General features: G+C 45.1%; 1 protein-coding gene across 1 annotated transcript in view; it reads right to left on the bottom strand.

Annotated features, from left to right (window-relative positions):
* Positions 1–25,353, bottom strand: part of sntb1 (syntrophin, basic 1) — an 83,216-nt gene extending 57,863 nt beyond the window's left edge. Inside the window, exon 1 of the mRNA XM_083643739.1 lies at positions 24,722–25,353. Within this exon, the coding sequence (XP_083499865.1) occupies positions 24,722–25,271 (550 nt within the window). The 5' untranslated portion in view covers positions 25,272–25,353. The remainder of the gene's footprint in view (positions 1–24,721) is intronic.
* Between the last annotated feature and the right edge of the window lie 1,309 nt (positions 25,354–26,662).

The following is a 26,662-nucleotide window of genomic DNA, read 5'->3' as shown; positions in this document are numbered from 1 at the left end:
TATCCCACTGTACGAGTCGGGTATAATTGGTATATCCCACTGTACGAGCTGGGTATAATTGGTATATCCCACTGTACGAGTCAGGTATAATTGGTATATCCCACTGTACGAGCTGGGTATAATTGGTATATCCCACTGTACGAGCTGGGTATAATTGACATATCCCACTGTACGAGTCGGGTATAATTGACATATCCCACTGTACGAGTCGGGTATAATTGGTATATCCCACTGTACGAGCTGGGTATAATTGGCATATCCCACTGTGGAGAGCGTACTCACCTTCTCAGTCACAGTGTGGTACGGCAACACTACCGCCCTTGAGAGGAAACGGTTGGAGAGGGTGGTACGCATAGCGTCCAAAATCATCGGCCACGACCTTCCATCCGTTTCCTCCATCTATGCCACACGCACCAAACGCAAGATGCAGAAGGTGATCGCCGACCCCTCCCACCCTGCTAGCTCTCTCTTTAAACTCATGCCCTCAGGTAGGAGGCTTCAGTCTCTGAGGTGCAGGACCTCCCGTCTCAGGAACAGCACTTATCCTGAGGCGGTTCGCCTCCTGAACTCTGACCCTCTTTGCATTCGCACCTTAAATCGCACCTTAAATCCGTAGGCTTGAATTGAACTTGAACTTGAATTGCACTTTATAGGCAGCTCGATACTGCTTTTGTAAACAAATGCTGCTTGTAAAACTGTGCACTTTATTTATCTATTTCAGCCTCTCTCATATTTTATGTAGTGTTTTTGTCCACTTTTTTATTCTCTTTTGTGTTTGAATCTGTGATTTGTTATGTTTGTTTTTACGTCTGTTCTTTAGAGCTGCACTGAAACAAATTCCAATCAACTCTGTTGACATGGCAATAAAGTATTGAATCTTGAATCTTGAATCTTGTACGAGTTGGGTATAATTGGCATATCCCACTGTACGAGTCAGGTATAATTGGCATATCCCACTGTACGAGTCAGGTATAATTGGCATATCCCACTGTACGAGTCAGGTATAATTGGCATATCCCACTGTACGAGTTGGGTATAATTAGCATTTCCCACTGTACGAGTCAGGTATAATTGACATATCCCACTGTACAAACCGGACTTAATTGCCACGCCATGCCGAAGCTACGCTGCACGCGTGCTGCAGCGATAGTTTCAGCTTCTGTTCTATTTTTCAAGCATGCAGCGTGCTGCACTTGAGCAGCCAGGCATGAAGTCAGTGCAAGTTGTGAGCGGGAGCAGGGCAGCGCCGGGCAAAACAGAGCGAGGCGTGGACAGTGTCCACGCTGGTGTGAACGACAAGGCTCCTGCTCAATGCTTCCGTGAAGTGCTGCTTCTGAGATGCCTATGGGGCACGGTGGCTCAGTGGTAGAGCTGTCGCCTCACAGTCAGAAGGTCCTGAGTTCGATTCTCGCCTGGGACACTGTGGGCGCTGTGGTTGTGTTCCCCCCCATATCCTCAGTGCCCACTGCCCAGGTGGGGTATCTCGTCGTAAGGGCCTTTCTGTCTGTGTGGAGTTTGCATGTTCTCCCCGTGCTCCCCCCAGGGGGTTCCTCCGTACATAACCCCCCCATTAAAAACATGCAGAAGATCAGATCGTCATCGTCAACTGACCAGTGACGACAACATCCGAAGTTGGTCCCCGGGCGCTGTACGAGAAAGCGACCACTGCTCCTGGCCTGCCCCCCGGAGAAAAGGACAAGCCAGGATGGGTCAAATGCAGAGGACAAATTTCACCGGCCACCGTCAGCATGAGTGTGTTTGTGGCCATGCATGTGTTGATGTGTGATCGTGTGACAATAAAAGACGGGTTTGTCCGTCTGAAATCGTGTTTAATCGTGTTTAATCGTGTTTAAAATCGTGTTTATGGTGGTGTGAACCAGGTGTAACTGTAATAAATGTTGTATACAACTGTTTTGTTGTCAAAACAATTGTAAAGCAATTGCTCTACTGAGTTAGCCTGATATTCAGACTGCATCATCAACTCATAAACTAATTTCCTCTTCGTCTGAGATTGCACTCACTTCAGAGCATTTCTATGAGGGAGCGGGCTTCAGTCTTCCCTAACCAATCACTAGAGACCAAGGTGTCCACGGCAACCTAACCTCGCGTCACCAGGCTCTTCCCAAGGCAACTGGCCGGCACGGCAGGGCAGCCGCAGCAGTCTTGCTAGTCACAAGCACAAGCTAACATAGCTAGCTAATGCTAGCCAGCTTCTCCACGTTAAGCGTGGTTAGCATTAGCTGGCTAGCATTAGCTAGCTACATTAGCTTTGGCCATAGCTGTGTCTGTTGTGCATGACTGACAACAGCGTTAGCCAATCAGCGCCCGTGATTGGATTTTAAACCGGAGAAAAGGCATTTGCACATACCAGACAAAGAAGAGCCAAATCCACAACTGTGGAGTGGGCGTGGCTTCGATGGTCTGGGGCCAGGCTACTATAGAGGGTATGCATGGGATGTCACAGAGGCAGAAGTCACTGTGGGGTCACGCCCACTGAGTCACAGCAAGACTGAGCTTGAATGCAGTAATCAGCCTAGATAACTGACACCTGCTGCTCAGGGAGGAACTTGACACTCATTTTGACACTCATTCCCAATTGAGGGGGCGTGTTCCAGTGGGTGTGCATACCCTCTATAGCAGGGATACTCAACTTGCTTTGCCCGGGGGCCTCTTTCGTGAAATGATAGAAGGCCAGGGGCCAGTTAATAAACAAATAATATACATTTTTCTGTAGCGGATTGTAGGTTTTTGGGGTGTCAGCCAGAGTTTAGTCTGACAATGTTGTGCACACCGGATAGTTAGTTAGGTTAAGTTTGTACATACATAAATGCCTGGGTAGCAAGCAGATGGCGGTATTTGACAATTTAGCAGCTAAAGCATAGATTATTGAAATATATTCCATATTCCAGACTGAAAAGCTATAACAGAAGTGGAGTATTGACCAGAATGACATGAACATTTGGACACTTATTCAGCGGGTATCTTGCATGTTGCGTTCAGGTGCACTGTAAAAAAATATATATATATATATTTTTTTTGCAATTCCATCGTGGGCCACACATGTGGCCCGCGGGCCGCCAGTTGAGTATCACTGCTCTATAGGGTTAGACCAGGGGTTCCCAAACTTTTCCGACCAAGTAGTACCACTATGTACTAAACCAAATTTCCCAGGGACCACTTCCACTGCGTATACCAAAATCCCCGCCCCATAAAATAAAAGTTGCTGACTTAACCATGCAATAGCAGCATAAAGTAGGGCAGCACAATTAATCGAATCACAATCGATATTGCAATATGGCTAAATGCAATATCCAAATCGCAGGAGCTGCAATAGACCCTTTTCACGGGGGCCATTTTGTGTCGAAAAGGCAGAATAAACACAGGTGCAAGCAAAACACTAATGAGGGTTTCCAAATTCCAATCATGGAAGTTTGAAACTCTCATTAGTGTTTTGCTTGCACCTGTGTTTACCCTGCCTTTTCAACCCAAAATGCCCCCCATGAGAAGGGTCTATTATTTGATAAAGGAAAAATGTGTCACAACAACACTATTAAATTAAGCATTGTGGTGCGACAGATGTCCCGGCCTAAAAAGTATATTTTCCAGACGTAAGGGAACATGCTTGTTTGGTACAGATCCAAGTAAAAATCACATCACATTTTTATTTTCATTTTGTGTGAAAAATAAATTGAAAAATTGCCATTCCCACTGAAATGGTAAAATGGTAAATGGCCTGCATTTATATAGCGCTTTTATCCAAAGCGCTTTACAATCAGTAGATAGTCTACATTCACCCATTCATACACCGATGGCGGGAGGCTGCCACGCAGGCGCCAACCCTTGCGTCATTGGCCGACCCGCTCTACCTCCTGAGCTAAAGCCGCCCCCGTGAAATCGTATCGTATATCGCAATATCTGTCAGTCCAATCGCAATATGATTTTTTGGGGCATATTGTGCAGCCCTAGCAGAAAGGCTAAATAACAATGTAAGGCTACTGGTTCAAAACGGACACACACACACATGCACGCACACGCACACACACACCTGCCAACATTATGCTGTGTGAAAAAGGACCCCTTTGAAAATGTTTGTCTTTCGAGTGTTATTTAGCCACCTCCCTGACAAGCTAGCATGACATGGTTGCAATCGATTCATGGGGTCGTATAGTTCCATATGATACCGGAAACTCCACTCTGGCTTTAAAGGCACTATGTGTGATTGTTTTGTCCACTAGATGTCGCCATTTCAAACCAAAACAAAGGGGTGTTACCCAAACAATCTCGAACCCACCCACCAGCGCGGAGCACTTCCTGCTCCCCCCGCCTCCCTCTCATCACATCCCCTCCCAAGCAACGGAGAAATAAACAACTATTTTGTGGATAATGCCTACTGCAGACGTAAGTACATAAAACAAGCACAAATGCATCTCGGCTATGTCTTTGGCTTGAGCAATGACAAATTTCACATGATAGTCATAAAACTTTAGGTTAGTCACAATAGTCCGCTTGGTAAGGCTATAGGCTACTGTTATTTGTATCATCTGCTAACGATCAAAATCCATGTAACATAACCTTTTGAATAGCCTGCTAGCCCTCCTCCTATTGCTAAGTAAGGTTAGCCAAAACGTTGTCTAAAACTTGTTTGACATAGGTAAATTAGGATGATTTCAATTCAATGTTGGGGACATCGCTAGCTAACTACAACTGTCTGTTAACAGTGAGTAGCTTGTAGCCTATGTGTTTTTGTTCGTCTGCTAATACCAAGACATGGCCAAAATATATTCATAGTGCAACGCTAGTATTTTCTCATTATTACAGTTGTTCAAACTAATTCCAAACGCTTGAATCACTGCTGTTTTTTATAGGCAGGCAAACCTAGACCAAGGTGCATGCCTGAAGCCCAGGCTAGCACCACTGGGACAAAGAGGAGGCAGGGTCGCCCAGGACAGAAGCAGAAGTCAGAGAGGAAGGTCGGCTGTAGGACGATAGCAGATCTTGTCGACATCCTGAAGAACCGCATAGCTGGATGGAACTGGTCACGTCATTCTGGTGTAGCCCATATTTTAGTTTAGCAAATAAAGTCTTTTTTCTGATAAACGAAGTTGTGAAATGTACTGTGAAACATCACATACACTGTCTATTATATAAAGTAGGCTATATATACACAGAAACACAAATACTGGTAGGCTACTGTAGCTATACACACTCAGCTATAGCCTATAAAGTAGGCCAAACAACTGTTACAATGGACAACAGACAGTCACAATGGAGAATAGTGGCCAAAGAGACATGGATGAAGTCATATCAACTTTATTGGTGTACAGAAGTTTGCAGACAGCAAACATATGAAAACATCAAAGATAATGGAACATTTATTATACAGGTTTCCTATAAAAGCACCATTTCTCCATCTCAAATATCATAATCGTGGGTCCACTTGTTTTCTATCTTGACTATCGTCAGCTCTCCTATCCTCTGGATGACTGGCACCTTGGAAATCAGACAAATGGAAATGTGTTTAGTATTCATTTGAATAATCTATTTTGTAGCTGCTATATATCAAGGCAGGGTTCCTCCACATTGTCATGAATTAGATACTTTTTCCAAACCTTGATTGGTTTGGAAGGTGTTACAGCTATTTTCTAATGTAACGTTACTTAGTGAGACAGAATAGAAAAACAAACTGCTAACATTAGCGAAGCTAGCTTTTCTCCATGGCCTTTCTAGGTTTTTACATTACTATACCGTTCTGCGTCATAGTGACAGCAACTGGACGTAATTATAACAGAAAATGCATGCGAAATTTGTAATGGGAAGTAACGTTATGTCATGCATGTCAACTTGTCACCAGAATGTCTGTGTATAAGTTATACACGAACGACAACCTAATCAAATGCAGCAACAGGCCACACTAGCAGTGTAAAGTCATTTGAATAGCCGTGAAAAGCAACAGTTAGCCAACTAGTGGTTACAACATTCCCAACAAATTCACAATATCGATAACAACTTGTACATTTCGCTATCATGCCTAACGTTACTGAAATGGGACATGCAAAATCTATAACGTTAGTTACTTACACATGAGGAGAACTAACGCCAGCTCCGAGTCACTTTGCAGGCCCTATACCTGCTCGTAGGGCTCTCCATCTAGTGAAAGCCAGACCGGCAAGGTTGACTCTGGTCTGAGATCTTTCTTTTCGGTGGCGATTTGGCTAAAGTATGCGGTTTCTAAGGTGGATGAGTGTCCCTGGCATCGACATAAATAAGTCCCTGGAAGTGCCCGCATCAGGGGTCCCCCATCTTGGTCAACTAAATTCTGTTTTTGGCTGTGGGCTGGGCGGGGCTCACTAGGTCGGCCTCTCCAGGGAGGGATTTCTATGTAAACAGATCACGCCCATTCGGGCTCCCTGCAGAAAGGACAGCTTCAAAGCACAACACAGGGAGGGGGCGTGGCTTAGTTGTCAACACAGAAATGACACACTGTAATCCATCAACACATATAAGGTAATGGTTTGGTGATATTTAATAGTGCAGAATCCTACACATAGTGCCTTTAAAACTGAGCCTGCTACAGAAAGTGAAATTAAATTTTAAAAATTGTGATATTTCCTAAATATCACGATATTTCAGAAAATTGGACCCAGCCGGCTACTCCTCAGGATTAATGTGTATACGGTATGTAAAAAACTTGTCTGTAAAAAGAAGGGGAAAAGATAAGAAAAAAAGGGGGAAATGCAATTATCTGGTGCACCACCAGGCGGACCACTGTTTTGGAAACAATGGGTTAGACCTACCTGCTACCTACCCCGATGCCAAACCTAGCCAACCCCCTCCCTCTGCTGAGAGCTGTAGCCTGTACTACGAAGCTAGTTTAATGCCTTATCCGAGTAAGTTTGAGTTTAAACCTGGTTTAGCCGTACTACAAAGCAAGTTAACTTTCAATCACCATGGCAACTGACGCTGCAAAGCTAACCTGGTCGCGACCAGGTTAGCTTCAGAGGATAAGATCAAAATCCATGACAGACCCATATAATCGGCTCTCTGGAGTCACTCACCGTTCATATAAGATCGCCATATGAAAAATAGATTGCAGTCAACTGAGAATATAACAAGAAAAACATTTGTGGCTCTGTAGGCTACATAATTAAATTAAGCCTACTTACCACTTTATGTCTTAACAGCTCAACGATGCGTGGAGAAATATGATCACTATTAATCACCGCGGCGCATATCATGAATGGACCCTCAAATGGAGTGAGGGTGATATTCTCCTACATGCCAGAAAAGCCTATACATATAATATAGATATGGGATAAATATGGATAGCCCCAATACTAAATATGCAGGCTATTCTTGCATCTTTCAGCTCGAACTGTGTCCTGTAGGCTGTATGCCAATATATGAGCAAAAATAGGCTAGTTTTTATCAATGATAACTATGCTCGCATCGTCTCAATTCAGTTCAGCAGTTTTCTCTTTTATAGTAGGCTATTAGGCTTTATACTAGGCTATTTTATATATGAATTATTCGATCAGTGCAACCACACACATGAGTGATAGAGATCATTATTCATTGAGCATGCGTTTCTAAATCTATGGTCTAAATAGGCTTACAGATTGTGGAAATGTATAGACTGAGATTACACATTTAGATTTGTTGCTGCTGCCTGTATCAATGCAGCTGTATCAATCGCTGATCAAAGTAAATCAAATGACTGATGTGAATACAAGCTGCTGCTTTAGACAGCCCTTCAGCAGACTATCCAACGCGGATTTTCATTCTGACATTAAATCGCGGATACATTAAATATCCGCTAAAACTCTGATCATGCACTGCGCTTCATTGAACGAGGAAATGGGTGTGGAAATGGGTGTGGGCGTGGATAAACTCAGCTGTTCATAATGTGATTGGCTAGTGCACCTCTTTCGCGTGGACGCGCGCCTGTGCACGAGCGAAAAACGTGCGCGTGCACAGGCAGATCCCAGGTCCACTTACCTAGTAAAAAACCAGCGTCGTAGTATCAGTTAACTAGATAGCTTTGATCCTGTTCAGTCAAACCAGATCAAAGGGACTTATCGCGGATCTGTTAAACTAGTTTCGTAGTACAGGGCTCAGGGATTGTAGGATAGAGTCAGCTTGTAGCTGTTACCGACATAGGATAAATCTAGCCAGAGTCAGCAGTTAATATAAAAACAGGTTATGCTGCAACGTGCATAACAAGTGGCCTTATACACACACACATGCACGTGCTTGCGCGCACACACACACACGCACGCGCGCGCGCGCGCAGTCGCGCACACACACACACACCCACCCAACCACCCCCACCCACCCACCCACCCCCACACACACACACACACACACACACACACACACACACACACACACACACACACACACACACACACACACACACACACACACACACACACACACACACACACACACACACACACACACACACACACACACACACACACACACTCTAACTCATTTGCTGTGTTTCAAAGCATGCTGAAGCCCCAAAGGAATACAGGCAAGATTCACAACTGGGGCTTACAGTGAGTGAGTGTGTGTGTGTGTGTGTGTGTGTGTGTGTGTGTGTGTGTGTGTGTGTGTGTGTGTGTGTGTGTGTGTGTGTGTGTGTGTGTGTGAGAGAGAGAGAGAGAGAGAGAGAGAGAGAGATAGAGAGAGTGAGGGAGAGAGAGAGATTAGTGTAATTCTGATGCAATTATAATCATTCCTTTTGCCAGTGATAATCCAGCATTAGTCCCGTACTGTGAACATATTATGATCACTTGTATGGGTCTTTTCACACAAACACACACACGCATGCATGCACTCTCTCTCTCTCTCTCTCACACACACACACACACACACACACACACACACTATCATTACTATCATTGTACAAGACTGCCGCTACAATAAAATGCATAATGCCAATTTAAATTGCTAGTTTGCATTTGATAATGGAGGCAAACGGTAGCAAAAACAGAACTTGGTCAGTGAACCAAGCTGAATCTCTGAAAACCTTTCATTGAAGGATTGTTTTCCTTGCATTTGCCCTCTACTGCAGGGCCGGCACAATTCATAATAAACTCCAAATGATCATTACAACTTACTGCAAAAGTCTGTCAGTCACTATTTCACACATCAAATGCTAATGAAAACGTAACACAAGCTTTTAACACACAATCAATTTTTAAACATATTTATTTCAAAACATCATTGTAAAATTCAGGGCTTTAGCCAAAGCTTCAATAACAGAGCTCAGCTGACAGTTTAACTTGCAAGTGAAAAATATAAAATATATAAAATTTAAAATACAATAGGCTACGCTACAGCACATAGGCTAGGCTTCTTTTTTTGGCACAGCTATTCATAGACCAAATCACCGTGACATCACCATGTAAACAACATTTACTTCCGGGTACCACTTCGGGAAGGCGGCAGGTTTAAATTTGCGTGTTGTCAAATAAATGCTGTCAAACTCTCTCGTTGTTTTCGGCCGACTACTTTCAATTTCAATGTTCAAACGGTTGGTAAACATGCTTGTCCGACGTATCTAGCCTTTCTTCTATGTTTGTTTTATGTACTGTTAGCTAGCTAATAACGTTTGTTTACAACTGTCAAACTCGCTGTTTTTTTGCAGACTCGTTAACGTTACGTTACAGACAGAGGCTACTGACGCCGCTCGGATACAGCTCGGAACCCGGATGTTGTAGCTGTAGTAAGCCTGTGATGCCGAATCCAGAGTTCTCTTTGCTCATGTTTGCCCTTTGCAGAGGGAATTCTGAATAATCCAAATCTTGACCCGCTCTTTATGGTCACTGGACACCCAACAACACAACACGAATTAACCATTTTTGTCTTCAACACGTCAGTTTGTGCCGTTCACCGCCATTATGATGTGTGGAGGTAAGCGGAACCAGGGGTTCAAGATTCAAGATTTTTATTGTCACTCCGTAGTACAAGTATCACGTGTGAAATTCTTGTGCTGTAGACTCCGTTTACAACATAGTACAAATATAACAGGGCATATGAGTGCAAAAACAACAAGGGACACAACAAGCAATAAGGCAGTAGAGTGATAAGACAAGTCAGAGACAGTGGCATATTCACTGCACATAGGTGCACATGTCATGTGCATACTTTGGACGTACTTAAACATTTTAAATTCGACGTATTTGACGTACAGGTGCAAATAGCATATACCTAATAGACATACATAATGGTAGCATCTACAGTACGGTACAGTACAGCTACTACACTATTTGTGTATGTTAAGGAGTCTCGTGGCCTGCGGGAAGAAACTGTTCCTCAAGCGATTTGTGCGTGCTTTTGGGACCCTGTATCTCCTCCCTGAGGGTAACAGGGAGAACAGGCTGTTGTGGGGATGGTTTGTGTCTTTGATGATCTTCAGGGACCTCCTGAGGCACCGCTGGTTATACAGTTCCTGCAGTTCTGGCAGCTCACATCCCGTTACGCGCCTCACTCTTCGTAACGCCCTGCGGTCCATGGTGGTACAGTTCCCGTACCAGGTGGTGAAGCAGCCAGTCAGCAGGCTTTCAATGGTGCCTCTGTAGAAGTCCCTAAGGATTTCTGGCCTTAGCCCAAATTTCTTTAGGCGCCTGAGTCCGTGTAGTCGCTGTTGGGCCTTTTTGACAACAGTGGCGGTGTGACTGGCCCATGTCAGGTCCTGGGTAACCGTAACCTGGGTAACCTGGGTAACCGGAAGTAAATGTAAACATCCCCGCTGATTTGGTCTATTCCCCCCCAGTCCAGCCGTTTGTTCCAGGCCAGTGAAGTCCCAACAATCTACAAAAACATGCAATAATATAAAATCATAGATAAAAAGTTGAATCATACACAATCAATAAAACCAAAAGTAAAGGGTTAGCCTTCCCAATGGCCAAGGGCAGCATCTGTTATTCTGGCCTCATAATAAGCACTGATGCGGGTGGTCAGAAAGTCAAATAACCGCGGTACATTGTATGCTTTGGTGCGATGTAGGATTTTGTCTTTCAATATCCTCATTGCAGCCTCGCTGTAGTTGTTGATGTGTTGTTGCTTCTCACAGGAATGGTGTCCCTGTAACAGAGAGCCCAACATGAGCATGGGCGCCTGGCCAATCCCGGCGCTTGACAGCTGCGTAGGCGGGCACAGGGCGTGGTTTTGGCATAACCACGGTGGGTTTCGTAATAACGCGTCAACAACAAAGTCCCCCACTTCCTGTTCTACGGCAACTCTGAGGGGACATCCACAGAGCCTCGCATACACACTGAATAGTCTGTTACAGTGATATCATTGTGCCCTCTGGAGGATAATTGAAAAATGATTTGAAAACACCGTTCTACTGACAGAATCCACGTTGCTTTTTGTTTTGTTTTGATCGAGTAATTTTTCACATGCTCGAGTAAATCCTTAACGAGCGAGTAATCGAACTTTGATTAATTGTGTGCATCCCTAATCAAAAGTGAATCAAAAGTGAATTGATCCCATGCCATGTTAAAAATATAATGTTTAGTCCATTCAGTGTTTCAATTAACACGTACAGGGACAGCCTGACAAGAAGACATTTAAATTCACTGACCAGCATCACTCAGCCCAGAAATAGAGCTGCACTGTTTCCATTCCAGCACAGGGGAAAATAAATGGGGCGGGGTCCTCCATATGTTTATGATCATTACCCTGTATGCATGCGTGCGTCTGTGCGTCTGTGTGTGTGTGTGTGTGTGCGTTCCCTCGAGGGCCTGTATCTATTCCATTGCAGCAGTGATACAGCTAGCTGTGTGCGCTAACCTCAATACTGCGATAAGATCTTGGAGAGGATAATGATGGTCCTCTGTAGACAAGCTATACTCCAGCCTTGCTTTGAAACCAGGCTGAAAGTTGGTTTGCTATTAGGCTACATAATCTCTGTTCTGAGGTTAAGGAGCCCCTGGCCCCTCTCTGTTCTGAGGTTAAGGAGCCCCTGGCCCCTCTCTGTTCTGAGGTTAAGGAGCCCCTGGCCCCTCTCTGTTCTGAGGTTAAGGAGCCCCTGGCCCGTCTCTGTTCTGAGGTTAAGGAGCCCCTGGCCCCTCTCTGCTCAGAGGTTAAGGAGCCCCTGGCCCCTCTCTGTTCTGAGGTTAAGGAGCCCCTGGCCCCTCTCTGCTCAGAGGTTAAGGAGCCCCTGGCCCCTCTCTGCTCAGAGGTTAAGGAGCCCCTGGCCCCTCTCTGTTCTGAGGTTAAGGAGCCCCTGGCCCCTCTCTGTTCTGAGGTTAAGGAGCCCCTGGCCCCTCTCTGCTCAGAGGTTAAGGAGCCCCTGGCCCCTCTCTGCTCAGAGGTTAAGGAGCCCCTGGCCCCTCTCTGTTCTGAGGTTAAGGAGCCCCTGGCCCCTCTCTGTTCTGAGGTTAAGGAGCCCCTGGCCCCTCTCTGTTCTGAGGTTAAGGAGCCCCTGGCCCCTCTCTGTTCTGAGGTTAAGGAGCCCCTGGCCCCTCTCTGTTCTGAGGTTAAGGAGCCCCTGGCCCCTCTCTGTTCTGAGGTTAAGGAGCCCCTGGCCCCTCTCTGTTCTGAGGTTAAGGAGCCCCTGGCCCCTCTCTGTTCTGAGGTTAAGGAGCCCCTGGCCCCTCTCTGCTCAGAGGTTAAGGAGCCCCTGGCCCATCTCTGCTCAGAGGTTAAGGAGCCCCTGGCCCCTCTCTGTTTTGAGGTTAACTCATTCACTGCCAATATCTGACTGGCATTTTTGGCACAGGCCAAGTATTTCCATAATGTTTGGTCATCTTTCAAGACCCACAGTAAATTCTGTACTAGGACTACAGTGATGTCCAATACCTCGAAATGAAGATCTAAGTCTCTACTTTCACCCCCAAAAAGAAAGTTAGCTTTTAGCATGTTCTGTACTCTACTTATAACCCTTTTTATACACCCCATGTTCACCAAAAAAGCCTGTCTGGGAAGAGAAAAGGGAGAAAAAAGCATTTTTGTAAAAGGGCACAATCTCAGGCATAACTCACTCTCAATTCTTTTATTTTGAACTGTATTGACATCAGACATGTAAATATTATTCGTTAGGACACAAATGACAAAAAAAAAATATATATATATATATATATATATACACACATGAAGTGCTTTTTTTTTTACATTCAACAATACAGTTTACTCGGTGTGAGTGTGCAGACAGACAGACAGACACACCGACAGACAGACAGACAGACAGACAGACAGACACACACACACACACACACACACACACACACACACACACACACACACACACACACACACACACACACACACACACACACACACACACGATCCCCCTTTTAGATTTCTAACCCAACATAGGATAAGCAATAACCACGCCCTGTGGCGCTGGGATTGGCCAGGAGCAACACTGGAGGGCGAGCAGCCCAGCGATTTCATGAACCAACTGAAGAGCTCTTGAGAAGGACAGCGGGCTGCTGTGAGTGCCTTCTGCCCGCTGCTGCCTAGCTGTTCCTGTGTTTATTTTGATTTGTTCTGGTACACCGTCCTCGTCCATGTCTCCCTGTCATATCTATGATCGTTCCCGTTTTCCCCTCGGCTATTCAACACGTCCTCACCGCCCTCGCAAACTGATCGATCATTTCCTCATTCCTCCGATGATCAAACACATCTCTTGATTACTTTCTCCCGTTTTCTCCTGGCTGGCACAGAGGAAGGCGACTCCAGCTCGGCGTTTCAATTGCGTTTCTCCTGTCTGCACAAGGAAGCGTTACCCGTTCTCTGCTTTTCCTCTGGCTCAATTTCAAAACAACAGCTGCGGTATGTGTTTGATCGCGTGCTGTCGGCTACCCTTTGAAGGCAGGGACCTGTGTCTGTGTGACAGGCTGGGCAAGTGTTTGCTGCAGGCGCTGCACCAATAAAAACAAAAACACGTCAAACACGTCCTTGGCGGGGAAGGCCATTGCTGATAACACGTCAAAGACGTCATTGGCGGTGAATGAGTTAAGGAGCCCCTGGCCCCTCTCTGTTTTGAGGTTAAGGAGCCCCTGGCCCCTCTCTGCTCAGAGGTTAAGGAGCCCCTGGCCCATCTCTGCTCAGAGGTTAAGGAGCCCCTGGCCCATCTCTGCTCAGAGGTTAAGGAGCACCTGGCCCCTCTCTGTTTTGAGGTTAAGGAGCCCCTGGCCCCTCTCTGTTCTGAGGTTAAAGTCGAAGTGAACCGGAGGCGAATGCAATAGCACGAGCATCGGAGACTGAAAACAAATTGAGAGGCGGACCATATACGTGTTGATGATTTGATTTGACAATTCTGTCGACTGGCTTTGGCATTGGTCAATCATGGCGTGTTCCACCCCCAAATCGAGTGGGATTCAGCGTGTTGTCGTGCTACGCGAGTGGGATCCGCGGAGTACCAGGCAGCCACTTGCTTTGTGCGGGGCGAGCGGACAATCCGATGCATGGGTGCTGCCCGCGCGCCTGAAATCTCCGAGGGGAGACCCCTGACTACCACGCTCTCAAGCGTGCGCCTTTTACACTATTTCTGTAAATATTCTTGGAGATTATAGTTTTTGTTTTTTGTTCATGTTTTATGCAATTGGCCAAGTTAGTAGTTAGTTTATGGGATAGGAATTCTGCCAGATGACAGGCACTAGGTGCCATTTTCTACTTCATTTGGAAGAGAAAATTATCCTGAAATGAAGATTTGATTGACAGCTGCATGTCGTGATATGATTGGTTGAAATGGGGTAGACATTTGATAGTACTAGGTGACGTCAGCAAACTGTAGATTAGTGTTATCAATGAAATCTTGAAAAATGAACTTTTGATGTGAAAAAGTGTGAAAAACTAAAGGAATTAGATGTTTGTGTTTTTTTTGCATACATCATTAAATAGGTGCACTGCATACCCAGGTATTTGAACTAAAAGAAAAGCAAAGTTATTTTTGGGTTCAGCTCGACTTTAAGGAGCCCCCGACCCCTCTCTGTTCTGAGGTTAAGGAGCCCCTGGCCTATCTTGCTGGTTTAGCCGTCGTTTACACAGACATGGATTCTGCATTGTTACTAACTCTGCTGCCGGCTTAAAAGGCAGAACAATGACCCCCATTCCGTATCTGTATACAACATTCCCGCCTTGAAATGGCAGGCTTCTCTCGCCACACACACACACACACACACACACACACACACACACACACACACACACACACACACACACACACACACACACACACACACACACACACGCACACACTCATTCTATAACATCAGGTGTAATTAATTACACTATTTCACTTTTCACTCAATGATCCATGGCAACAATATGTGCTGAGGTCTGAAGTCATTGGACCTCTCACCATCTGCTCTGAATAGAGAGCTTTATTTGGTGAGAGAATGTACCAAAGGAAAAACTGTCATCAAGCTGCCTGTGGCAGAGAAAGTGGAAGGTTTGACATTGGTAAGAGCTGGAAAGAGAACAGAACAGGACAGAGGGAAAAGGCTCCTTTATAAAGCTCTGATTGCAGAATGAAGGTTTGTGTTCCTTGTGGGCACTAAGCAGGTAGCTAGACACTACTGCAGCACAAAAGGCCCTTACAAATCCACCCAAGGCATTTTTTTGTAAGAATTGGGCCGATATCTAAGAGTGTTTACTGTAAATGTTGCCTTAATCAAATTATGAGCAAGCCGGGGGCCTTATTTATAGAAAAGATCTTTAGAAATACTGTAGGTAGCAGGAATTACTCGTTAATATTCATCAGTTACCAGCTCACAGATCGCAGCTTTCCTCGAGTAGAAGAGGTGTGAAAGTAATGCCTGGACAAAAGAAGAAATGTTAGTTCCTGATGAAGATCTTTGCTAAAATGTCATGTTTGGAAAAGCTTGAGCATGCTGTCTCAAAATTTTTCCACTGTATTCGCTCTCCCTGGTACATGATTAAATCATACTTATTAGTTATATTATATGTGCCATGTGCCTCTTCCCTATAGGATACACCATGATATATATGTACTTGTTTTGGGTGCAGTTATGGCCAATACTAGGTCAATGTGGTATCAGAAAATAAGCCTGTGTGCTCCAAAGTTTATCCAGCAGAAAGCAAACATATAAGTATTCTCAACCCTGAACATAATGTGCAGACGCATAAGACATTAATGTGTTCCCTAGTGCAAAAGATACACAACATGCTGTCTTCAGAAGTAGTCCAGGCATTTTACCACAACATTTGGGTCAACCTCTCACTAATTACAACAAAACCAAACTCAATGGATTTTGTGTTCTAAATGAGAGGGGGAAAAAGTCTCAAGTAATCCTATGAGGGGAAAGTTTTGAAACCAAAACAGACACATGAATAGGGTTATATATATATATATATATATTTTTTTTTTTTTTTTTTTTCCACCCAGAAACTTCCCCAGTTGATTTACTTACCGTACATTAAGACAATTATTTTTCTGAAATTGTATGTTTAATTGTGCAAATGATTCATAAATATGTGCTAATTTGCATACAATTCCAGAACAGAAATCTGAATAGGGATAAAGCCAGGTTCAAAATTATTGTTTAATTTAGTTCACACATTAGAGCCGAAAGGTTTTTACCTAGGGAATTTTGGATAACTCTTTTTATCACTCCATACTGTCATAAAATAAAATCAATTTTCATCATGTTTTTTTGGAATAACCTACACTATAACCTGAATATTACATCAGACCAACCAGGATTCCCCCCCTTCTGATTATTGTGGCCTTGAATGCTTGATGAGGCAGCAGTTTTTCTAAAAAATTGCAATCCAATTTGAGATTATGTTTTTATTTATTTTTTATTTCAATGAAATTGCAGGAATGGGTGAACATTTTTAATTATTGCAATCACAAATTTGGCCAGTAAAGATAAGTGGCATCTGATATTGCATTGCTTTGCCTTCTGTTAATCCATATTACACTGTGAATTAATCTATCAAAGCATTTCCTCAATGTTTGATTATGAAGAGTGAAAATATGCAGAGACAACTGTTATAGAGTCTGTTGCTCCTAGTCTCGCTGGCCAGCCTCCTCTCCCTTCCGTCCGAGGAGTCTGGCGCCGCAGGTCTCCATAGTGGGATTGCGATGGGTGGCGCTTAGCGGCAGTGCCCTTGGAAAATAGTTTCCAACAATCCAATTTGCCGTTTTCAGCGTGTAGCAATGAGCTAGCGTGTAGGTTTCTGCCGTTAGCTTGCTAGCTAGTTAGCGTTGTTGTTTTCACTGAGGAGGCAGGGCACTATTTACAGCGACACACAGGGAGGAGGGAGCGGAAGCCGCTCTGATTGACATGGTCGGAGCCAATGACAGAGTTTGTAATAAGCCGGGAGCGGACATCCGGCTGCCACCGAAACAGTCGCTCCAATGGGAGAGCAGCTGTAGAGCAGGGGAGGGTTTATCCCAGTTGCCTGTTTCTGCTGCGCCAGACTCCTCGGACGAAAGGGAGAGGAGGCTGGCCAGTGAGACTAGTAGCTCCTAACGGCCGGTTCACACACACGCCTACGCCTATGCCTACGCCTATGCCTATGCCTATGCCTACGCATATAGGCATTGCTTCATGCACGCCTGGCGCCTATTTTCGTTCACACAGGACGCCACGCTCTGCGCTACGCTGAACACATGAGCAGCGTTTTTTTTACACTTTTCAGATCTGATTTATAGCATGGGTGAGTCCTCTTTTTTATTGTAATGTGCAAGTGAGGATGTCTGTCTATTTCTTGGCCCGCTGTAATTGTTATTTTCCCTCGGGTAATCATGTGACTATGAGTCATCAACACCATGAGTGATACTTGCATTGACACAGGGGGGGTATATATACATCTGACAGAAAAGACGTTAATAGAGGAACACATGAAGGACAGCTCTCCTCTCCTACTATGCACTCGTTAATTCGCGCTCCACCCTCCCTTTTGGGCAAACTCGGTAGAAAATATGGCCCAAGTCCACCAGAAACAACAGCCAGCTTGACAGTTCAGCGCGCCTAGAGCTGAAAAATAGAACAGACGCCTAAACGATAAATGCAGCGCAGCGTAGGCACAGCGCGAGCGTGGCTTCAGCACAGCGTGGCAGCGGTATGTGTGAACGCTCTCGTCTGTTAACAAGGACGCCTAAATTTTAGGCGTTGCTTTAAGCATCGCTCTAGGCGTGTGTGTGAACCGGCCGTAATGCTGCAGGCATGTTTACATGCAGTACCTCACTCTGTCTTCAAGCTGCGCGCGGACGGAAGAGGCGCAACAGAGTGAAGCCTGCCCTGTACCCCGCGGCCTCTCAGGCAAGACCGCGGCTTCACCAAACACCCGCTGCGGCCTAGCGGAGCGCTGCAGCTCAACTAACTACAGGAGCTTGCTGAGCAGCAGACTTTTTTCACTCTGAAAACAATTGAAACCACCGCCACGACTTTATTTCACCAGAGGCGAAGGCAGCAACACAAAGACTGATGGAAATAACGTAACAGAAGAGAATGTAAGCCCACTAAACTGGTATGCAGCACATTGACAGTCAGTAGATAGAGTAAACACGATTCTGCCTGGCCAATCAGTCGTCTACAATGTTTTCACGTCACCGTATGAACCCGGGTTCACAGAATAGAACCTCGACGAAGCTGGTACGAAAAGTAGCACGACTCGACCCCAATACAACCCGGGCTGGGACAGTTTAAACCGGTGGGATGAGACAATTTATCGAGTCGAGCGGAGCGGGATCGCGCTACTACCTGCGGTGGAAATGAGCCATTATTTGCTGTTGACTCATCGTGTGACTCAATGTGATTTAACATCAAAAAGACAATGAAGCAGCAGAACACACTTGCAGCCTTTTGATTACGGGTCATTACTGACCACACTGTTAAATCATATTAAAGCCCCTATGAGGAACGTTTAACTGGTTATGAAGTCTAAATTTAATACTGGTGCCTATAGTACCTACAGTACATCGGCAAATGAGAGATTTCTATATAGTTATTCTAAATGCCTGTGCGTGACCCTTTCCTAAATGTACGGTGGTAGCGGGATGATATGATGATATTTTACCCTAACCTTAACCTTAACCCAGTGTTTTTTGTGCCAAGGCACACTTTTGACATTGAGAAAATCCCCCGCCATCTCAAATGTTACCAAATGAAACATAGCATCATAGTATGTTGCTCACTGTTTTTGCTTTCTTGTGACCCCCGCTTGTCATCTGGGTTAACTCTGGAACAATCTGGGCACCCAGAGTCTATCAGACTCGTGACTAATAAGACTCTGGGACAGACGGCGGATATTCCGGGGTTTCCACTGTTGAGCAGATATGTCCTTGTCAAACCCAAGACTTCTACTCCTGTCATTGTTTACACTCTGACGTCTCATATACAAATATTATTATTATTATTATTATTATTATTATTATTATTATTATTAATAACCAAAATGCCGTCTGGACCTAAAATACCAACAATCGATCAGCTCCAACTCCGTTCTCATGTCAATCAGACTGTAAACAATGACCATGGCGCATGGAAGAGGAAGTCTTGACGCGGACATATCTGCTCAACACTGGAAACCCCAAAATATAATCCATCTGACTGATAGACTCTGAGTGCCCAGATTGGTCTAGAACAGTGGTTCCCAAACTGGGGTACGCGTACCCCTAGGGGTACGTGGAGGTACTACAGGGGGTACGCCAAAATAAATCGGACCCCCCCTCTCCCCCCCTCCGGCAAAGTTAAACCCACACATATGACCCGCCACACACTATACACACACACACCGGCATTCTGATTAGGCCCGCCCTACTCTGCCTCTGATTGGCTCTACCAACGAATGTAACGAGTATTAGCCAATGATAGGCGGAGGAAAGGGGTGATGAGACGTCAAAGCAGACGATCCCCGCTCCCTCCCAGCTGTTAATCGTTGTGTCCCTGGGCAAGACACTTAACCCTCCTTGCCTGGTATGATTGGTATGATTGGTATGAATGTAAGACATGAATGGTATGATTGGTATGATTGGTATGAATGTAGACATGAATGATGATGGTGGTTCGGAGGGACCGTTGAGCGCCAATGTGTGGCTGCCACGCTTCTGAACCACCGGTACGAATGGTGTGAACGAATAATGATTCTGTGTAAGCGCTTTGAGCCTTGGAAAGGCGCTATATAAATCCAATCATTATTATTATTATTATTACAGCGGTGCCGTGCAAAACGCTGAAAGTGAATGGAGACCTATAGCCTAGCCATGGAGAATTGGCTGAAAAGGAACGCTAAAAGACCTCGTCCCATGTCCACGGGCCTTTCAAAACAGCACAGCAGGTGAAGGCCGAGTCCCGGCGGTCCAAAGCAGATCCAGGGCCTCAAGTGGGGCGATGTTTAGCAGAGCAAACAGTACCGTTAGCGGTGCTAGCCTCGCAGCTAGTAGTGTCAACACGGGCGCTTGCGCTGGTCAAAGTGATGGTGAATCCGAGCCCGAAGCCCAAAAAAGAAAAGCGAATTTGTTTGCATCCCTGTGTTATGAGAGGACTTTTTATGAGGCTGAATAAACAGCAAAATTGTTAAAAACACTGTCATGTCTTCATATTTAACATCATATGAGATTTGCCCGTCTGTGGAGGTCTAGGGGGTACACGACAGGAGGTTGAATGCTCCAGGGGGTACATGACTTTAAAAAGTTTGGGAACCACTGGTTTAGAAGGACTTTGATCAGGAGGATCAAGTCCAGAGTCTGTATTTTTTCTTTTCAAATATGTATCCATCTTTGTTGTTAGCATTGTCACTTATTCTAACCGCGTCTACCTCCATCTCTTTCTCTTCTATTGTTTGAAATCAACAAGGTCATTATTAGGCTACTAATCGCATTAGCGCCACACACAGGCATAGAAGAGTAGCACAACCACACCACGGCGTGGCCGGCACAGTGGAGACAAGGGGAAGAGGCTTGGTGTTCACCAAATACAGTCTTCATTCTGGGGAAGACTAGTGTCTTTGTCCTCAGGGGGCGCTAAAATCAACACAAAATGAAAGTTCCTTCTAGCTGCTTTAAAATTACAATTTAAAGAGTAACTAAATCCCACCTAAATCTGTGGTGAAGCCTGCCACCTAAATTGGTGAAAAGTAGGCTACTGTATAGGGCAGTGGTCTTAAACAGGGGGTCTGCAGAGGTACTGCAGGGGGTCTGCCAATTTTTTGTCAAAGTAGTTTGTGAACATTTTAAAAATGTATTTTAGAGAAAAAAATTATAATATTGAGTAAACTCCAAGCATTAATAGGCTACTTTTGACAAAAATGATTTACAAAGAGAATTAATTAATTAAATCTGAGCTAAACACGTTGTTCGCCCCATCTTGCTTTTTTAATGTAATATATTAATAAAGAACTGACAAGAAGAACTGTCAATCCTGATATTGTGGTGTGCGCTGGATTGTTAAAAATAGGCCACACTTAAAAAGGCAACAACATTTTATTTCATTTCACTTTTAATCGTGGGGGTCCTTCGGCTGAAAAAGGTTGAAGACCCCTGGTATAAGGTACTGAACTGGTCATCTGCTATTGGCTGGTCTCTGTGCCCTGTGATGTCACCCTCTATAGAGTGTACAACAGGTGGTGACATCACCTCACACAAAGACCAGCCAATAGGAGAAGGCCAATTCAGTATCCTAATTTTTACCATATATAAGCGTCAGGCTTCACCAAAGATTTGGGTTTGGAGTTTAGTTTTAAACATTAAACTGAGATCATTACCCATATAGTGCAACTGTAGAAAGGGTCAGTATCTGCAAAGATAATCATAAGACAACTAGTACAAAACAAATGCATGTGATACAGATTCAATGCGTACAAATACAAAGGAGAGGGTATAGAGATCAGCTTTAGTCCACCGTTCCCATTTCTATCTGTTTGAACACTTGCAGAGGACAGCAGGAGTGAATGATTCTCTATTATCATCGCCGCCACGCCACCACAGTATAGTCATTATCAATACCAACATCACAGTTGTTGGTATTATCAGCATCCTCCGCTCAGAGAGTCTCAGACTCTGCAAACAGTAGCAGAGGTGATGATAGCTTATCTAATCATATCATATCTAATAATCATAAACAGCCAGTACACTCTCTGACTCTCTCTCACATACACACACACACACACACACACACACACACACACACACACACACACACACACACACACACACACACACACACACACACACACACACACACACACACTGACTGTTAGCATCACAGTCTAGACTAGCTTGATGACAACACACGCATATGCACACACACACACACACACACACACACACACACACACACACACACACACACACACACACACACACACACACACACACACACACACACACAGAGAGAGAGAGAGAGAGAACCTGTAACATGAGTCTATGACAGTGCTGCTGACCACACATGCTCACACACATACAGACGGAAGGTGATGTCAGTTGAGGCTTGTTGGAGGTAAACCATGAGCTTACAGGATACTGACTCATTTCCTGCATGTCTGCTGAAAGTGTGTGGCACTTGTCCTTCATTATGACTTTTTTTTTATTCTTAACCTAATTTGTGTCTATTTTTAGCCTATTATCTTCTACTGCTGTCTTGGCACTATTCATAGTGTTCTGTTACATCACCACACTGCCATCTTGGTAGGAAAATAACAGACGATTGTAAACAACAACAACAACAACAACAACAACAACAACCACCGTTGACTATAATCAAATGAAAGCCATGGCCAATGAGTTGTGTATATGGTAAAGCACCATACTGAGTATAGGAATGTATAACTATAGTAAGGAAGAGAGGATGGTGTGCTGGATGGTGTGTGCCTACATTGAAGTGCACTAGGGTATAATGATTGAAAATGCTGGGAAATTCTCTTTTGGCTTGTCTTCCTAGGGGGCTGCAGGTTGAGCTACAGAACTTGGAGCCTGCAGAGATTCACTGCCTTTGCTCAGAGACACTTCAACAAAGAGGATGCATGGACCCGGGTCCTCTGGTTGGAGAGCGATAATAAAGGAGTAAATGGCTGTCTATCTTTAGTGGATTTTATGCTCCTGCTTTCTGATGAGTTTTCAAGATGGCTTTCCTTCCGGTAAAACAGCACGTAGGCCTGCATGCTTGCATACACACACACACACACACACACACTCACACACAAACACACACACACATACAATGCACAGTCAAACAGTATACAAATACACACACACATATGCACGCACACACGCCCGGTTGCACACACGCACACGCACACGCACACACACACACACACACACACACACACACACACACACACACACACACACACACACACACACAGACACAGACACAGACACACACACACACACACACACACACACACACACACAATCCCATGGGAAATGCTCAGTTGGATCAGATGTTTCCTCCTGATCTCTCTCCTCCTCTCACATCTTAGAAGATGGCTCAGGAATGAAACTTGAGAGGCAATATCTCTCCATTCAAGAATTTACATTAACTGCTTAATTTTCTTTTTAATTGGTTTGTCTTCATCATGTGCTGGACCTTTCATGTCCCCAGTGATTCCTGGGACCCTTTCAGGACACATTGAATCACATTGTATTTTTCTTACTTGCCAATAAACTAATTTTCTTATACTGCCGCCTGCGTCCTCGAAGATTCTCTGCTTTTCAAAATGCAAATCATGTATGTATGAGTAAAGTTACAGGCTAGTGAACTTATTCTGTCCCTCGGTTAGGCCATTCCTGTCCTCTTTCTGCTTCTTAACCCCGCTCGCTCTTCTATCCCTCTTTCTCCGTAACTTCCACCTCCCTCCATCTCCATCCCTCCCTTCCGCTCTCTCTCTGTTGCCCCCCTCTCCTTATCTCAGTAAGTTTTCATCTGGGACCTGCTTTTCCCTCTGTATAGCATCTGTGTCCCCCTGGGAAGGATCATCACCACGTTTGCATGTGTGTGTGTGTGTGTGTGTGTGTGTGTGTGTGTGTGTGTGAGTGTGTGTGTGTGTGTGTGTGAGTGAGAGAGAGAGAGAGAGAGAGAGAGACTTTGTTCTTACTATCTTGGGTCTAAGAGTCCTCACAGGAACATAACAGAAGTGGGCACTTGCGCAAAACATTTTCTGGTGCATGTGTGTGATGTTTGAGGGAACTACTCTATTTGTGTGAGTGGCACATTGAGGCAGACAATGAGAGAGCAGTGTGAGGGGAAGAGAGAGAGAGAGAGAGAGAGAGAGAGAGAGAGAGAGAGAGAGAGAGAGAGAGAGATAATATGATTCTGATCTCACATTTCTCCCTTGGCACCCTGGTTGTACTTGCAGCTATTCTTTTTTGCAACAGTTAACCTGCACATTTCCTATCTAACTATCATGGTAATAATTTAAATCGGCCATTTTGCATCTAAAATGCAGGAAGTAACACGATATAAAAATTGCATGCACTGATATAAATTGTATACAATGCATATCAGTCTATAGGCTATTTATTATTATTTATTTATTTAGTCTATATATCCATCTCATTTTTATATTGTGTTAATTCCTGCATTTTAGGCACAAAATGGCTGATTTGGGTGGAATGTGAAATATGCTATTTGAGTGAACTTCTTGAAAATGAAATGGAACTATAGTTTAACAATTCATTCAACTTCCTGGAACCCCCTCAAGGACGCCTGGTGGTCCCCGGACCACCACTGCTCTAGAGAAGACATTCAAACCACCTGAAGCCGACACACACAACCCCCAGGGCCCCTACCTTCCAGAGTCACCTCTTTCCCGGCTCGTTTGAGCGCCTGCACCGACTCGTCGTGGGTTGCGTCCCGCAGATTGACGCCGTTCACGGACAGGATGGCGTCCCCCACGTACAGTGCCTGAGTCTGGTCCGCCGCCAGCCCCTTGAAGATCTTGCTGATCAGGATGGGCATCTTGTTCTCCTTGCCGCCCTTGATGCTGATCCCCAGCCCGCCGACGTCCTGCTTGCTCACCTTGACGCAGCGCTTTCTGTTGGCGATCGCCTCGGGTACTCGCTCCGGGAGGTCCGTGAACGCGGTGCGCACGGTCTGGGGGCTGTTGTTGGAGTTGGTGTTGTTGTTGCCATGGTAAGATCCGTTGGAAACGCCGCCGTTGGAGTTGACGTTGTCGTTACCGTTGTCGTTAACGCCTGTCTCCTCGCAGCTTAACGTGAGCGCTTCCTCGTTCAAGTTGGCCAAAACTTTGTGCCACCGCTCGCGCACCAAAACCTCCAAGAAGCCACTTTTTGGCACTCCGGTGGCACCCGAAACTCCCGTCGCTATTACCACCGCCATCTTTGGAGCATTTCTTTAAAATGGCATGTGATTTTTTTTGTCATGTAATCTCCCACAGTGTTAACTCCCTCTTTCTCTCCCACACTCCCGCTCTGGACTTTGCCCCTCTGAAGTGTTCTGCGGGACTTGTCAAGTGTCCCGTGCAGCAGAGCAGTTTTGGCACAAGCTGCGCTGCGCTCCGCCTGTCCGAGATCCGATCTGTTGGGTGGAGTTTGCTCCCCCCGCTGTCAGGCAAGCCCATCTCCGGGCCCTGCATACACAAACTGACTGCTTTTTGTTTATCTCCGGCACGATCCAGCCCCAAACACAATGCTTTCCTCCCAGATCATATAGCTTGCATCGTCGTGTATAGGCTACTATGTCAGCCTAAAAAAATGGAATAAATTCAATCCTGCAAGATTTAACTAAACTAAACGTTTAGTGGGTTATACCCTCCACCACACACAGCTGTATGATTCTATTCTGAAGCAGTGTTGAGTAGCCTAATTCTATTCCAATGTCGGTTAGTAACCAACAGCTCAGCTTCGAACTGAGGTGGTGTTCAATCTGTTCAATCAAATTCCTTTTTTGCTCGATGAGATCGGGTACGGGCGTAAAGGAATGCGCCTGTGCCGGTTTTGACGTTGAAAGAGGGAGAGCGCGTTTTGTTAAAAGGCTGGAGGCTCTGACATGGGAAGACCCCCTGTGAGGCGATACTCTCATACATCCATTATTATTCCAAAGGACATCTTCATGCCCTGTGAATCCAACATGCCCGTGAGATTTACAATGAGTGAATATATTATATTAGACCGGGAGGGCCAATGACGGGGGCGGCTGGGAGTCCTGCCTGGAGGTAATGACAAACTAGTCGCAAATCTAATATCCGCTGTGCCGATGTGTCCTTGAGCAGGACACCACTTCTGCTTGCCAGCTGAGGAGTGTTAGGAAAGTTGGAGAGAGGATGGCAAATGTCAAGAGCCATCCCAAGTCAGCTCACTGTCACCTGGACAGCCAGCATGATGTTATAAGTTAACAGATGTGACTGACACCCGACTGTGGCAGCCGCACCGCACCGTGAGTTCACGTGGACTATCAGAAATGTGGCTGCGCCATCTATTGGTGAGGTGTTGGAAGTTTCATTTTTATGCTTGTGACACGAGGTTACTCATAGGTCCAGAGTTTCCATACGGCTCATGTCACTTAGCTACCTCTCCGACTTTGTCCTTACAACCAAATAACTGGAAACCCACACCAGACTCAGTCAGTGACACAATGATTGACTGACTGATAGCTACACAGTTTGAGAAATGCTGACCTAAATTCACATTACCAGATTAATGACTGCAAACAACCATGAAAGTCTACCATATACTGTAGCCTACGGTAGATCATGTTTTTATATATTTATA

The sequence above is a fragment of the Poromitra crassiceps genome, assembly GCF_964638095.1.
Source record: "Poromitra crassiceps genome assembly, chromosome: 1".
Classification (NCBI taxonomy): Eukaryota; Metazoa; Chordata; class Actinopteri; order Beryciformes; family Melamphaidae; genus Poromitra; species Poromitra crassiceps.
This window is presented reverse-complemented; position numbering and strand designations above follow the sequence as displayed.